The following is a 14,206-nucleotide window of genomic DNA, read 5'->3' as shown; positions in this document are numbered from 1 at the left end:
TCCAGAATCTAGAGAGTATAAGTTCCTATAGAAATGCTTGCTATAATATGTCTGTCAAATGGTCATGAATTAATAAATACTAAAGTACAACTACTTCAAATTAGCAAACAAAAGATGAAGACATTCTGGATTTCCTTTTATTTTTTATCACATTCAGTTAATTTGAACAAAGTTCCCAGCTGAGTAACAAGAATATTTGTGCATGGTAATCTGCCAAGGACACTCATTATTTACAGATTAGTTTTCAAAATGCCAAGAAAGCTCATTCAAATTGAATTATATTGTACTGCTCTTTTTTTCTCTTCTGTCCAGCTCTTTTTTTAAAATGGTTTTTTAAAAAGCTATGTCCTATAGCTTTATGTTATGATTTATGGAAGTAACCAATTCTGTTTAGAAATACTGACTCACTTAAGCATGCTTCTCCTTTCTGATTGTCTCCTAGATGTGGACAAAGTCATATATTATCATATATGGTTAATATATAAGTTTGTTTTCCTTAGCTCTGCTTCTTTGTTATAGAAGGGAGGGAGTAGAAGAGAAATCACTAGAAAGTGGTGGCAATTTTAAAAATTAAAAACATAACTAAAAGAAAATGGTTCAAAATGAAAAAGAAAGAATCCAGATGCTTAGATCCTCCAAAAAGGAATCCAAGTTTTGACTTTTGTTTCTTAAATTTGAAAACTGAGAAAATGACAACTATCATAGTATCTAAAATGATGTTCTTGTACCCCCTTGTCTTCCCAAAAAAGTCCCACTGACTAAAAAATTCATTTGTATAATTTACTTCTATTTGGTTGTCAATGTTTGCTTGAAAACATACTCAAGATATGCCTCACCAATGGGGTAACTAGGTGGTGCAGTGGATAGAGCACCAGCCCTGAAGTCAGGAGGACCTAAGTTCAAATTTGATCTCAGACACTTAACACTCCCTAGCTGTGTGACCCTGGGCAAGTCACAATCCCAAATGCTTCAGCAAAAAAAAAAAAAAAAAATTATTTATATATATATATATATATATATATATATATATATATACCTCACTTGCCATGTTCTGAATTGCTTATATTTGCCTTGGATGAGGGCAATGGAGAGAAGAAATGTAGTCAGATGCATCTTGGCCTCACCTACCTTTCTATGTATCCATAGCTAAGTGTGGAACTCTATGGAACCAATGAAAAGAATTTTGGGGTAAATAATATATAAAATTCATTTAATTCTTTAAACTCCCTGTCCCTTATATGCTCCCCCACTTCACATCTCTGAGATGCTAAGGTACTTACCTGCTGAGCAGTTTTTACGGCAAAAAACTGATGCTGTCCTTCTCCTCCACATACATAGCCAAAAGCCCTATTGTCTGTCACGTCTCGGGCAATAAAAGATATCTTGTTTACGGGATGTTCGTGCTCAATCACCTGTGACAAAGTTAAAACTTGTTTCTTGAAAACCGCAAAGTCCATTTACCAGCCAGCATTACTAGCACTTCTTACTTTTACTGACATTAGACAAGTCTCTTCAAGGAGCTAGAATTTGAGGGAAGAAAAAATTTTGGCCTCTTGTTGACTGCTAAAGCCACATTTTCCCTTGCAGGGCAAGTTGTAAAAAAACCTCAGTGGAAACAATGCATCTTCTGTTAAAACTATTTTCACTCTGCAAAGTTTTTTTTTTTTTTTTTTGGATGCTGTACTATAAGTACTAACTGAAAGGAAGATTAGAGAACCAGAAGTTTTTGAAGGGAATAATTAAGAAACAAGTAAGACTACATAGTCTCTTGACTAAAGTAAAATCTAAAGGAGGGTATATAAGGAGGATAGGAGAGTCTAAAAGGCAATAGAAGGTTGCCTTGAGAAGAAAATCACTAATGATGGTTTAGAGAGAAGCTCCAACCCTTTATAGTAATAGTTATTTATTTCCCCTCCTCTGCTATCCAATTCATTTGAGGGAATGTTCATATTTAGGCACTGTTACTAAGTTATATATAATAAGAACTATTCCAAAATTGCATGAAGCAGGGAAATTTTCACACAAAAGGAATTGATTAGAATTTGATTTCTTATCTTCTTTATTTGTCCTTCTTTCTAGTTTAGAAAAATAAATATCTAGCATGTCCAAGGGCAAGATCACATTTCTCCTACAGAGCTTCATGTAGAGTTAAGGAATCTTACTTATTCAAGTTTCCAACCAGCTAGTCACATCAAGGAAAGTCACAAACAAAGTTCAACGCTAATGGATTCTTACCCCAGTTTTCTCATCAATTATTTTAATTCCAGAGAGAGAAATGTTCAGCCAGATCTTCTGTTTGTGCTGTCCCTGAGACCGAGCAGCTACTGACATTCCCTGGAAGTTAGGGGTTGGGAAAGAGGAGAAGTTTAAAGCTGAAGATTATGTCAAGGTGATCTTTAATATTCACATTGGATCACTGTCCATAAAGCAGCTTTAGGCATGTTGAGAATCTGATTACATGTTTAAATAGGAGGTGGGAAAAGTGAAGGAAATTAGATATAATATAATTAACCACCCCAGAAAAATTAATATGTCTTAAAAGAATTTCTAGTTTTAATAGCCAAAATTGTCAATGACTTCCCTTTAAATATAGAAAACAATAACTTCTGATGTTTGTCAGTTTCCATCCCATCTTCTTCCTCTACTGTTACTAGAATTTCTGCCCATGAGGCTACACTGTCCTAACAGGGGAAAGCCTGGTAAAATGAACTGCACCCAGATCTAACCAAGCTTCACTAACCCAACCATTTTCCTTCTATGCCATCACACATTGATCTCATAGCCTATCCCTTATATTGCAGAAGTGTTTACCTTCAACTTCATCATAGAGTCTTGACACATTTTATCCCCTCTTGCCTCTGGCACATCATCAATACCAATTAGTTTGGCCTTGTATTTTACTCCATCACCTTTGAACCTGGCCAGGAGATACTCATCTGTCTTTTCTGTTCCTGCAGAAGGGGGAAAAATTAAAGCTTATAGAATAAAAAGTAAAGGGTATATGAAATAGATGATGCTAGATTCAGAAATGAATATGCTTCAGAACCTCCATGAGGTTTTGGAATATTTATGGCTACTCTTGTCTCTTAGTCACACAAGAATTAATCCAATTAACTGAGCAAGTAAACTAGTTTTCTTCCACTGTCTTTTGGCAATATCATATTCAATAACACTTTATTCAATGAATGGAGGAGAAGGGTAGAGTGTGAAGAAAAATGAATGCTTTGGATTAGTTCCTTATCTCTAAGAAGATCTGAGGAAAAATTAAAGAGATAGTATTTTAGAACTAAAGATTTCACTTAGATCTAAATCCCTTATAGTAACAACTCCCTCCCTTTTTCTTGTGCTTTGACAAGAGGAGCCTAAAGACCTTATGGGACTTGAGAATCTCATTATTCAACTAATTTAGATTGGTGTCATGATGTTCCCCTGAAAGTATTTTTCAAAATGAAATTTAAAATACTATTCAGACCTATGGCATATGAATATAATGTAATATTATTTTACCATTAAAGATGGTGAATGAGAAAATCAGAGAAATATGGATATAGACTTTTACAAGCTAATGTGGGCTAAAGCATGCAGAATTGTTACTACAGATGCCATAATAAAACCACTACCAAAAAGGAAGCTGCTCAGAAATTGGAGCCTTTCTATAAAAAGATTAGATAAGCACTAACTTCTCACCTTCCACTTTCCATTCCCAAATTTAAAAATACTAATTCTTTTTAAGAGGCAAGATTGCATTTCTCCATTAAGTGGATGAAGCAATCCAAGGTCAGAATAAATATTGGTCAATAATTAATATGGATCAGATGATTATGGATTCCAGACCTGGCAAACAGTTTATTCATAATGGTCTTCTTTTCTTGGTTTCAAAGGACTGTTATTGGTATTGGGATGGGATGAAGAGAAGTGACAAAGCAATCATATGCTTCTTATGACAATCAAGTAAAAGAATTTCCCCATCTCTTTTCTAACCACTATTTCTCTGACCACCTTCTCAGTTGAAAAACTATATAATTTCTTCCTCTATTTTCCATTTAAGTTGGACAGTCTTCCTCAAAGGTTTCAATTTTCTCAGGCTCTAAAACATTTAATTTAATATTATACCTATTGGGGACTCAGTCAATTTACTTCTCTTACTTGATCAGCTCTTCCATGGTGTGAGAATTTCCCAAACACTAAAATAACAAACTCACCAAAATAAATAAAAAGATTTTTACTTTCAAAACATTAGATCAGAAAGATCCTTTGTACCTTTCTTTTTTTCTTTCTTTGATGATGATTTGGGGGTTGCCTGTTGATCAGGCTGACCATTGGCCATGTTGGTTTCTACTTCAGCAGACATTTTGAAGAAGCTGGCTGCAAGCCCTGGCTTCAGGAGATGCTTAGAGATCTCAGGAGGATTCACAATTGGGAAGTCTCAAATGGACATAATCCAAGATGATCTGTAAGCAGAGATCAGAGGCATATGTCCACATAAATTATCTAAATTAAGACATAACGATAGAACTTAGCATACATTAAGTCTGAAAGATTCTATGTTGCTAACTTTCCCCACGTTTCCCTTTTGACAGGATTTTGATCTTTGAGAAAGACTATTTCCATGATAACTAAAAAGTTTAACAAGGTCAGTTGTTTAAATGGAAATTAATGTAGTTGAGTATCTCCATAGGTTAGTTATTCAGTTGTTTCAGTCACGTACAACCTTTTATCATCCCATTTCAGGTTTTTTTGCAGAAAAACTAGAGTGGCTCACCAATTCCTTCTTTATCCAGCTCATTTTATAGATGACCAAACTGAGACAAATGGGGTTACGTGACTTGCCCAAGTGACTTGTGTCTGAGGCTGGATTTCAACTCAATCCAAATACTAAGTCTCTATATAAAAGACACTGTGCTAGATAATAGTAATACAATGATAACACTTGCCACTTTAGGAGTTTATGATTTATTAAATTGGGGGGAAGAGAGAGGGAATGAATAGGACTTGTGTGCAAATGGTAAAGATCAGAAGAGAATTAGAGGCATAGGAAAAATCCAAGTGTTCTAAAAGCATTTAGATATACTTTGCTTGGGAAGAAATGAGGAATAATTTCACAGAAGGATCATCCATGTTGGACCTTAAAGAAAGAAAGAAGGTTTTCAGCAGGAAAAAGTAGTATAAGAATGAATTTTAGACATGGACAAACCTGTATAAATTCATCCTAAGTAATAAAGTACAGGATGAAATGATGAATGACTAGTAGTCTAACCTGATAAGCACTTAGAATACATGGAAATTATGGTATGCATCAAGGCTAGCAAAGCATATTGGAGCTAGATTGTAGCTCCAATTGAAAACCGGGTTTATATTGTCTAATATTTAATAGTGCTTAAATTTTTTTTCCTTAAACACAGAGTAATGATTTTGTCAGATTTAACAAATAATAGAGGCAGGGAAATCAATTAATAGACTAATTATTTGAGATAGTTTAGTATGGGAGAAAGAATATTGGTTATAAAGATAAAAGGAAGGGCTAGAAGGGAGGGAGGGGATTCTCCACTCAAAAGTGGAGAATTTCTCCACCCAATGCAAATAGACATTTTCTCTGAAACTTGTGGTTTTAGAGAGTTGTTTAACATGCTGACAAGTTGAATGACTTGCCCAGAATCACAGAGGCAATGTTGTTAAGAATTGGACTTGAAACCAGGTTTTCCATTTTGGGAAAAAGAGGAAGTCACATGTCCCAAAGTAGCTGACTTCAATGATTACTGAAGAAACCAAACTTTAAATTCACTTGATGTTGTAATTGAGCGACACCAAAAAGGATTTTTTCAGGAATGATAATCATATAGCTTTTTAAAAAAGTGTTCCCTTATATTTAAGGAATTGGGTAGATGTAGACCATTACTAACATTGTAAGTAAGCAAGCAAGCTTATAAGCATAATTCTGAAAAACAATTGATAGTAATCACTGAATTCTTAAGAATCTTAGAGGTCATTTCATCCTACCCAGACCTCAAAAATCTTAATTTCTGTATTACCAACAAGTAGTCCAACCACTAGGTAGATAACCAACCATAAGGTTACCTCAGGAGAGGTGCGTGCTGTTTTGAGTTAGTTCTAATTGTCTTTCATTTGCGGGGGAGAGAGAACCAAAGACAAAAATGAAACAGTTCCTACCTTGAAGAAGTATTCATTTCATTGGGAAGGGGTGGAAATCAATGAATGCAGAAATAAAGAAATAAAATAAATTGTGTGGGCAAGGTAAAAAAAAAAAGTCAGCAAAGTCTTTTAAGGAAGTGGTGTTTGAGCAGTCTTAAAGGAAACTCTAGGTTCTAAGAGGCAGAGTGGGGAAGAGAGAGGGAGTGGAGATTGGCCATGGCAATCTTTGCAAAGTTAACAGAGGCTGGAGAAGGAATGTTTATATGGGGAATATGAGGGACAAGCAAGTTGGCCTGATTACAGAATACACAAATAAGAGTTATATTCATTATAATAGTCACACACATGATCTGCAAAATATCAAAACATTACAATTACACATTCTATTCTATCATGCTAATTAGCTTGATTTTGGTGAGTTCTCAATTCAGTCTAAAAGAAGAGTTCCTGGTAAGTCTTGTCCTTAAAGAAAAAAAAAAAATTATCATGGGTTTAATTTTCCCAGAGGACATAATTTCATCCATAAAGGATTTAATTACATGTGTTGTCCATACTTTGAGCTCTTTGAGGTCAGGAACTGTTTTTTTTGTTTTTTTGTATCACTATTTCTTAGCAGATAATAAGCCATTAAATGTTTGTTAAAGTGAGATCAGAAAGTCAGTTACTACATTAAATTTCCTACCTAAACATAATAGGATATTATTATTATAGGGCTGAGTGTTTATTATGTGATCTCTGGTGCCTTGAATGTTAAGTTGATAAGGAAGTGATTTTTGAAATCCTTCTAGAGGCAAACATCATGTAAGGGAAGGGGGAAAGAGACCCATTGAAGCTAGTAGAACTTTTTTTAAAAAACAAAAATGAATTCAACCACTATATATCATGCCCCCCTCCAAAAACTCTTTTCCCCCCTTAAATTTGAAACTATGCTAATAGTAAGATCATTAAGGTTTTGCCCAGAAGGCCAGTCAAGTAAGACCTCTTCCCTGTGGCAATTTTGTACAAAAGGGAGAAGCAAGAAATTCCAGGTCCCTATTTGGTTGGTCTCAAAATAAGGAACAGGTTGGAACAAAATCCCCTGAAGTGATGTTATTTAAAACCAGGTGTGGTTGTCCCCAAGTGAACATTTGTATGCTTGGATGGTTCCCCTAGGTTCTTTTCTGCTCTTATATATGCAGCCCTTCAGAGAAATAGGCTTCTTATTACTCATTCTTCCTAGATAGAGGCTGTGTAGCTATGAGGCAGCTAGGGGACAAGAGTTCTGCCTGGAAAGTAATGTCTCTACAATGAAGATGGGACACTGTGGAGCTGGGTTGAACTTTTCTGTACTGTGTTCATTCTAAGGAAAGGAGCAGTATAATTGCAGAATGGCCCTCGGAGAGAGGAGTCCCAACCAGGATTCTTTTCTTACCCCCCTTAGATTCACCTAAGAATTTATAGTTATGTACTTGCTATCATTAAAAACAAGTTTTGTAATTAAGGTTAGAGGGATAAAAAAAATCACGCATGAATTGATTTTTATGGAAATCATAATAGATTTTCCAAATTTGACATATTGAGTATATAGCTCAGACTTCAAGGAAATAGATTCTAGAAGCTGGAGGTAAGGAGAGAGTATTCCAGACTTGGGGATCAACCAGCAGAAAGGAAGAATAACAAAAGCGTAGAAGGATCTAATTTTTTAAGTACCCAAGAGAACTAGCATATGGTACACAGACAAGGAAAACCAGGTAAATGACAGTTTGCAGCCTCTCCCAGAAATGATGCACTTAAAGCTGCAATATATTGCCCTTTTGTTAAATTGCTCAAGTGTTATAATTTCATATTCTTTCAATAAGCTGGGTGTGGGGACAGTAGAGGGGCAGAGGGAGGAGGATGAAGCATAAATTAAAATAAGAAACTAAGCATGGAGTGATGGAAAAAAAAATTCCAAAGAAAAGTTTGGAGTTATAATGGCATTTGCCTTATCTTGGGGAAGTTAGAGAATAATAAGTCCTGACAGAAACTTTATAGACAGTTTCTTCCAGGTCTAATAGACCAGAGTTTTAAGTCTAAGGAGGAAATATTGTAAGAAGTTATTAGGTTTTTCTAGCTTGGTATATTATATCTAAAAGGTAGGCACATGACCTCATTTGTCAGGTGATTTCCTAATATCCAATGTTGTATCATACTCAAGGCATTCCCAACTATTTTGTAAAAAAGAACTGATACCAAGAGATAACAAATTAGTAGCCAGAAGGCAAACTAAATTTCCACGGTTTGCTAAGTCTGGACTTTTGTTTTATTTTGTTTTAATCAGAGTCAATTTAAATGAAAGTACTGCTCTAAGATAAAATAGGCCAGTTCCCTCACCAAAGGTTTGAGGGTTTTGAAATTGCTATTTTTGTCTAAGATCATAAAATTGGAACTTCTCTGCACATTTATTCAAGCAGTTAATCTGAAATTAAGAAGTGTCAGGTTAAAAGTTAATATGATTAGGTTCTATAGTTGTCCAAATGGGGCATTATCCCTCCTATCTTAATTTGAAACTTCCTTTTTCCAAGTATCTCCAAGCACAGGATTTGTTAGGGTCCCAGAAGTCCTTTTCTTCCCCTTTTGTAGAAGAGTATAGGAAAGGACTACATTAGTATTTACTCTGGTAGGAATTTGCCTCCTGTCACAGGTTCATGCCTAGCCACACTTTAAAGGGACACTATGATTTTTAAACTTCAAGTCAGTAAAGAAGGGTCTTTGTAGTCTAACTGGCCTAACCACATTATACAGACACAGATTAGCTGTTGTCTTTTTGGACAGTGATTAAGGTTCTAGATCTTAAAGGGAACTCGAGGTAATCTGAGTGGCCCCTGAAGCCTAATTCTGTCATTTTACAGATAGGAAAACTGAGGTCCAGAGAGGGTAACTTGATGAAGGCTTCTTAAGTAGCAGAGTCAGAATTCCATGTAGACTTCTCCAAATCCAAATTGAGAACATTCTCTTCATTATGGATTTATCATTCTTCTGGGAATCAATCAATGGCAAACTGGTCAGTAAAATGAGTAAAGTATAGCTTCAGAACTTCAAAAGGCAACAGGGATTTAAGCACAAAACTCAAACCAACTATTTCTCCCCACTTCCCCAACTTCTTTCTTCATACTCTTTCAGGGATCAAGCATTATTAACCAGTTAAGCAAACAAAAGGCTCTTAGAAAATTTATTTCAACATTTTAACTTAATATTTTTTGAGGACAGTTAAGGTCAATTATCTAACCCATTAACAACTAAATATTAGTTATAGACTATTGAGATAGGCTAGGTAGAGTTCCAAGGTATTACTTAAAATATGGATATTAATCCATCACAACTATAACTATCTCCATCATAGAACAAGTATTACAATCAAGTATTGGATTAGGGCAAAAGAAGACTATCCATTAAGAAATATCTGGATTTTGGTTCTCTGCTATTTCTGTAGTTACTTTTCTTCTCTGATCTTCCATTTTGCTAAATGTAAAAATCAAGGGATGAAGAGTTCTTCCATTATAAAACTATATGAGATTCTCCGGTTAATTAGGTTACTTATATAGAACAGGTGTGTGTGAGGGGAGGAAAAGGTTTCACAATCTGATGAGAAGTGCAATTTAAAATTGTAATAAGAATACAACTAATGGTAACAATGCTCTAGAGACTTCTATAGATTTTCTGATTTCCCCCTTTATAATAACAATACTTAGATAGCATTTGAGATAGCTAGGTAGCTCAGTAGATAAGACTGCTGGACTTGAAGTCAAGAAGACTCATTTCCTAAATTCCAATCTGGCCTGCCACTTCTTTATCTGTATAATGCTGGGCAGGCCACTTAACCTTATTTGCCTCCGTTTCCCCATTTATAAAATGAGCTAGAGAAGATAGCAAACCATTCCAGTGTCTCTGCCAAAAAAAAATCCCAAATGGAATCAATCATGAAGAGACATACATAAGTGAAAATGACTGAATGATAATGTATGGCACTTACTATGTGTCAGCCACTGTGCCAAATGCTTTACCATGATTATTTCATTTGGACCTCATAACTCTGGAAGGTAGGTAATATTAGTGTCTCCACTTTACAAATGAAGAAACTGAGGAAATGGAGTTTAAGTGATCAAGGAGGTTTTTATTTTTTTGAAGTCTTAGGATAGCATCCTAATGAATATTGCAGATGGAGGTAATTAGTTCCTTATTTACCTGTATTTGATGAGCTGTTTCTCTTAACTACAGTAACCCTATTGACTTTCAAATACCAACTATTTGGCTGGCTCCTCAAGGAAGGACCAAACAAAACAGAGGCAGGCCAAGCAAAACAAGAGTTAGGAACATTATAAAAAGTAGCATAAACATATTTGCTAGAATGTCCAGTACTTTGTCCTTTTTATAGTATGTGCTTTCCTTTTCCCTTGGTACTTTATGCCTGTTTTAGCTGAAGTGATGGATTAATGTAAAATATTAACCTCCAAGCCAAACTGTGGAGACCAAGAACCAGCCTTTTATCACCATCTTCAGAGTCTCCAGTTAGAAATAAGAAGTTGCCAGAGATGCTACAAAATCAGAGTTATTTTGTTCCTGACACTGGAGCCAATATTTTCCTCCTGTAACTGCTCAAATTCCTATCCCATTAAAAAGGGCTGTTCCATTCTCCCTGCAGATGCCACGTCTAGGGAGCAGGGAGATTAATGCAGCCGCCAATAGTTCATTTGGGGAAACGTGCATATTTACAAACATACAAGGGAATAGGCTACATTCAATTTTCTCTCAGTTAAAATACTTTGCCTGGCTGTGGGGCCCTAGTAACTGGAGAACATGTTTGTAAGCCAGGATGCTACACATGAGTTATGCATTCACAGGAAGCATGTGTCATTGATTACTTAACCCTCTAAGGCAGGGAATATTTCATTCACTTTACTGAACATTTATAGGAGGAAGAGATATGGCTTTCCATCTCTAGGACCAAGTCAGATGGGATCTTCAAATTATAAATAAAAAAGTCTTAATTTGTGAAGAGTATTACTTTTAACGTGCAATTGTTAAGTACTGGTATAGAGGAAAAGAAGGGGGGAAGACAATTATTTCCCTAATTAAAAGTGATTGGGTGAGTTTGTTCATGACTAGGGGCTCACTATCCTCCTATGTGAAAGACAAGAGGGCAAAGCTTTTAAGGCAATGCTTATTCCATTTCTGTCAAGCCAAACTAGAGATTGATTGAATCAGCCTGTTGGTATTCAGAGCATCCAAACAGTAATGAGAAATTGCCAGATGGGGGTCTCTAGTTTGACCTGACCCAAATAAGGAAGATGGACCTCTCTATTATTCTGTTTTAAAGCTCAATCATAGTCCTTCCCAATTTGCAAAATTAATTAATCAGAATATCTTAGAGCAGGATGGAAATTTATAAATTATGGACTGCAGATGAAGGAACTGAAATCAAATGATTTTTCCTCAGGTCACAGCTAGTTAGTTTTAAAGCTAGGCCTAGATTCCGAGGAAAGAGGAGATAGTAGAACCAATTTCAACTACTCCAAAAATCACTCACCAGAAGCCTCTAATTTGTTACCTTCCTTGAGAATCAGGGACCATGAAATCTTGAAGGAAGAAATGAGGTTCCTGTGTAAAACTATTTTGTGATAAATGGATGCATCAGGTATAAGTTAATGGAAAGAGAGAAGAAAGTCAGAAAGAGTCACCAGAGACAAAGAAAGACACAAGAGTAGGGGGGTGGGGAAGAAGAGACCCGGTTTTATAATTTTAACCAATCCAAATATAACCTTTGGAAAATCACTTAGTGGTAAATGGTATGCTTGGTACATGTTGAATGGTACCAATCAACCCATTAAAAAGGTTGTTGCTTCCCAGAACACAACATTTGCCTGGCTCAGAGATACTCCTTGGAGATCAAAGAATTTCACTTTGTACACTCCCTTCTAATCAGTGCTTGGATGTTTGGAGACTTTCTTCTTCTCAAGCACAAGTTTGAGTTTTTAGTTTGGCAATTTAAATCTTCCTGGCTCACTGTGTGTGATTGACCCCACCCATGATTTTTAAGTAAAAGCTTCCAGTAAGGCGGTCTCCTCTTAAAAGAGCCCTAGGGAAGAATATGTACTGCCAGAGACCCAGGCCTTGCTGCATATTTTTCCATGCACAAATGGCCTCTAAAGAATGACTCTAAGGTTAGCAGAAGTACTTGAGGGATACCTTGATCTTAGGCCCTTGTGGCCTTATTTTGTGGAGTAGAACCAGTGGGTATCTGTTTCCCTGGGAAAACCTTTCCAAACCAGGAACATGTACAACAAACTACTGCCCTTGAGAATTAGTTTATTCACTGTTAGTATCTTATAAGGACCAGTCTGACTGAAGTTCCACTGTATTAAGTACTGATACAAAAGATAAGGAGGTATGAAGAAAAAGACCAAAATGATGATTATTTCCTTTTAAAACTGCTTGTAGTTTATTTGTTGGGATGGAAAATGAGAAGAGACCAACAACCTTAAATTAGTGCAGAAATGTATGCAGAAACATATGTCTAAAGATGCAAGAGACCTCAAGAAAGCCACTAATCCAAACTATATTTTACAGATAATGTAACAGATACCCATAGGGGTTAAGTGAATTGTCCATAGACACACTGGGAAGTAAAAAACAAAGATGGGATTTGAATCCAGGTCTTAGACATTTGGGGATTCTAGTTTCTCATTTCCTCACATATTCTTTACCCCTATTTCCTTTTGAGGTGTCCTTGTTGTGCCATGTTAAGCTCTATAGAGGAATAGAGACTGTATTAAAAAGTTAATAAATCACTTGGTACAGAGTGGTATCTGTGCTTATGTAGGATCCTGGTAATATTCATATCTTAATCAAGCCATTAAGAAACATTTCTTAAATACTTAATATGTGTCAGATCTAAAAAAGGATAGGACATAGCAAGTAAATTATCTTAGGTACTCTTCCCCCTCCCCTCCCCCCAGGCTGGGGTTAAGTGATTTGCCCAGGGTCACACAGCTAGGAAGTGTTAAGTGTCTGAGATCAGATTTAAACTCTGGTCCTCCTGAATTCAAGGCTGGCACTCTATCCACTGCACCACCTAGCTGCCCCATCTTAGGTACTCTTAAGATGAAGATAATATGAAAGGTTCTGTTTTTTTTCAACAACCACCTTTCCTCATCTTGATTTCATTCCTAAAAACCCTATTGCTTTTCATTTATTTTGGTCATGTCCAACTCTTCCTGATATCACTTGGAATTTTCTTGGCAAAGATGCTGAGGTGGTTTTCCATTTTACAGATGAGGAAACTGAGGCAAAGAGTTTTTAAAGTGATTTTCTCAGAGTCACACAGCTAGTAAATGTATGAAGCTGCATTAAAATACAGGAAAATGAGTCTTCTCTCACTACTTTCTCCTGCGCCACCTAGGTAGCATTGACCAAATCTCATAACTCTTAGTCAGTAGTATTCAGGTAAATATTTAACAAAGGGTTTTTTGGGGAGGGGAAGGGGAAGCATATTTGGGATGGGAGGAGAGGGAAGTATGTGTGTCACAGGGTTTTATCTGCATTAACATTTCCATCTATGTGAACAATAAAACAATAAATTCAGCACAGATTTGAGAAATTTGCCTTTCTCATATTGAAAATTTTATTATTGTCTTTTGGAATTGGCTCCAGGACACCGCTTCTTCCAGCTTACATGTTAGAACAGCCACCTGAACACTAACAACTCAGTGAATGACATTTGGGACAGTTTACATTTCCCAGGTCAAGAGGATATCACCCCAAATTCTAGTTTCTTCTGGAAAAGTTAATGGTATTGAACAACCCACAAAGATAAGAGATACCTTATCTATCTAGCATTCAGATCAAGTCTTGTTTTGTAAAAATCTTTAAAAAAAAAAAAAGGCATGCTGAACTTTCTTGTCTGCATTATTATCAAATTATAGGGTGAATGAACTGGGGGCAGCAGGAGGTGGGATATCTGTGCATTTGGATTTCTAATGTATCAGGATTAAAAAATTTCTCTCTCCCTAATATGAGATAATCCTGAAGCATTAGGCAA

The 14,206-nt window shown here is 36.0% G+C and overlaps 1 protein-coding gene across 2 annotated transcripts in view; it reads right to left on the bottom strand.

The window, feature by feature from the left end:
* Positions 1-14,206, bottom strand: part of DAB2 (DAB adaptor protein 2) — a 60,263-nt gene that overhangs the window by 21,505 nt on the left and 24,552 nt on the right. For both annotated transcript variants that reach the window (XM_074282606.1, XM_074282607.1), the window contains exons 2-5: positions 4,261-4,451; positions 2,812-2,951; positions 2,236-2,334; positions 1,281-1,412 (exon numbers count right to left, since the gene is read on the bottom strand). In XM_074282606.1, coding sequence (XP_074138707.1) covers positions 1,281-1,412; positions 2,236-2,334; positions 2,812-2,951; positions 4,261-4,351 — 462 coding nt within the window. In that variant the 5' untranslated portion in view covers positions 4,352-4,451. The remainder of the gene's footprint in view (positions 1-1,280; positions 1,413-2,235; positions 2,335-2,811; positions 2,952-4,260; positions 4,452-14,206) is intronic.

Source organism: Sminthopsis crassicaudata, chromosome 1 (assembly GCF_048593235.1).
Source record: "Sminthopsis crassicaudata isolate SCR6 chromosome 1, ASM4859323v1, whole genome shotgun sequence".
Taxonomy (NCBI): Eukaryota; Metazoa; Chordata; class Mammalia; order Dasyuromorphia; family Dasyuridae; genus Sminthopsis; species Sminthopsis crassicaudata.
The sequence above is the reverse complement of the archived record's forward strand: the minus strand, read 5'-3'. Positions and strand labels throughout refer to the sequence as shown.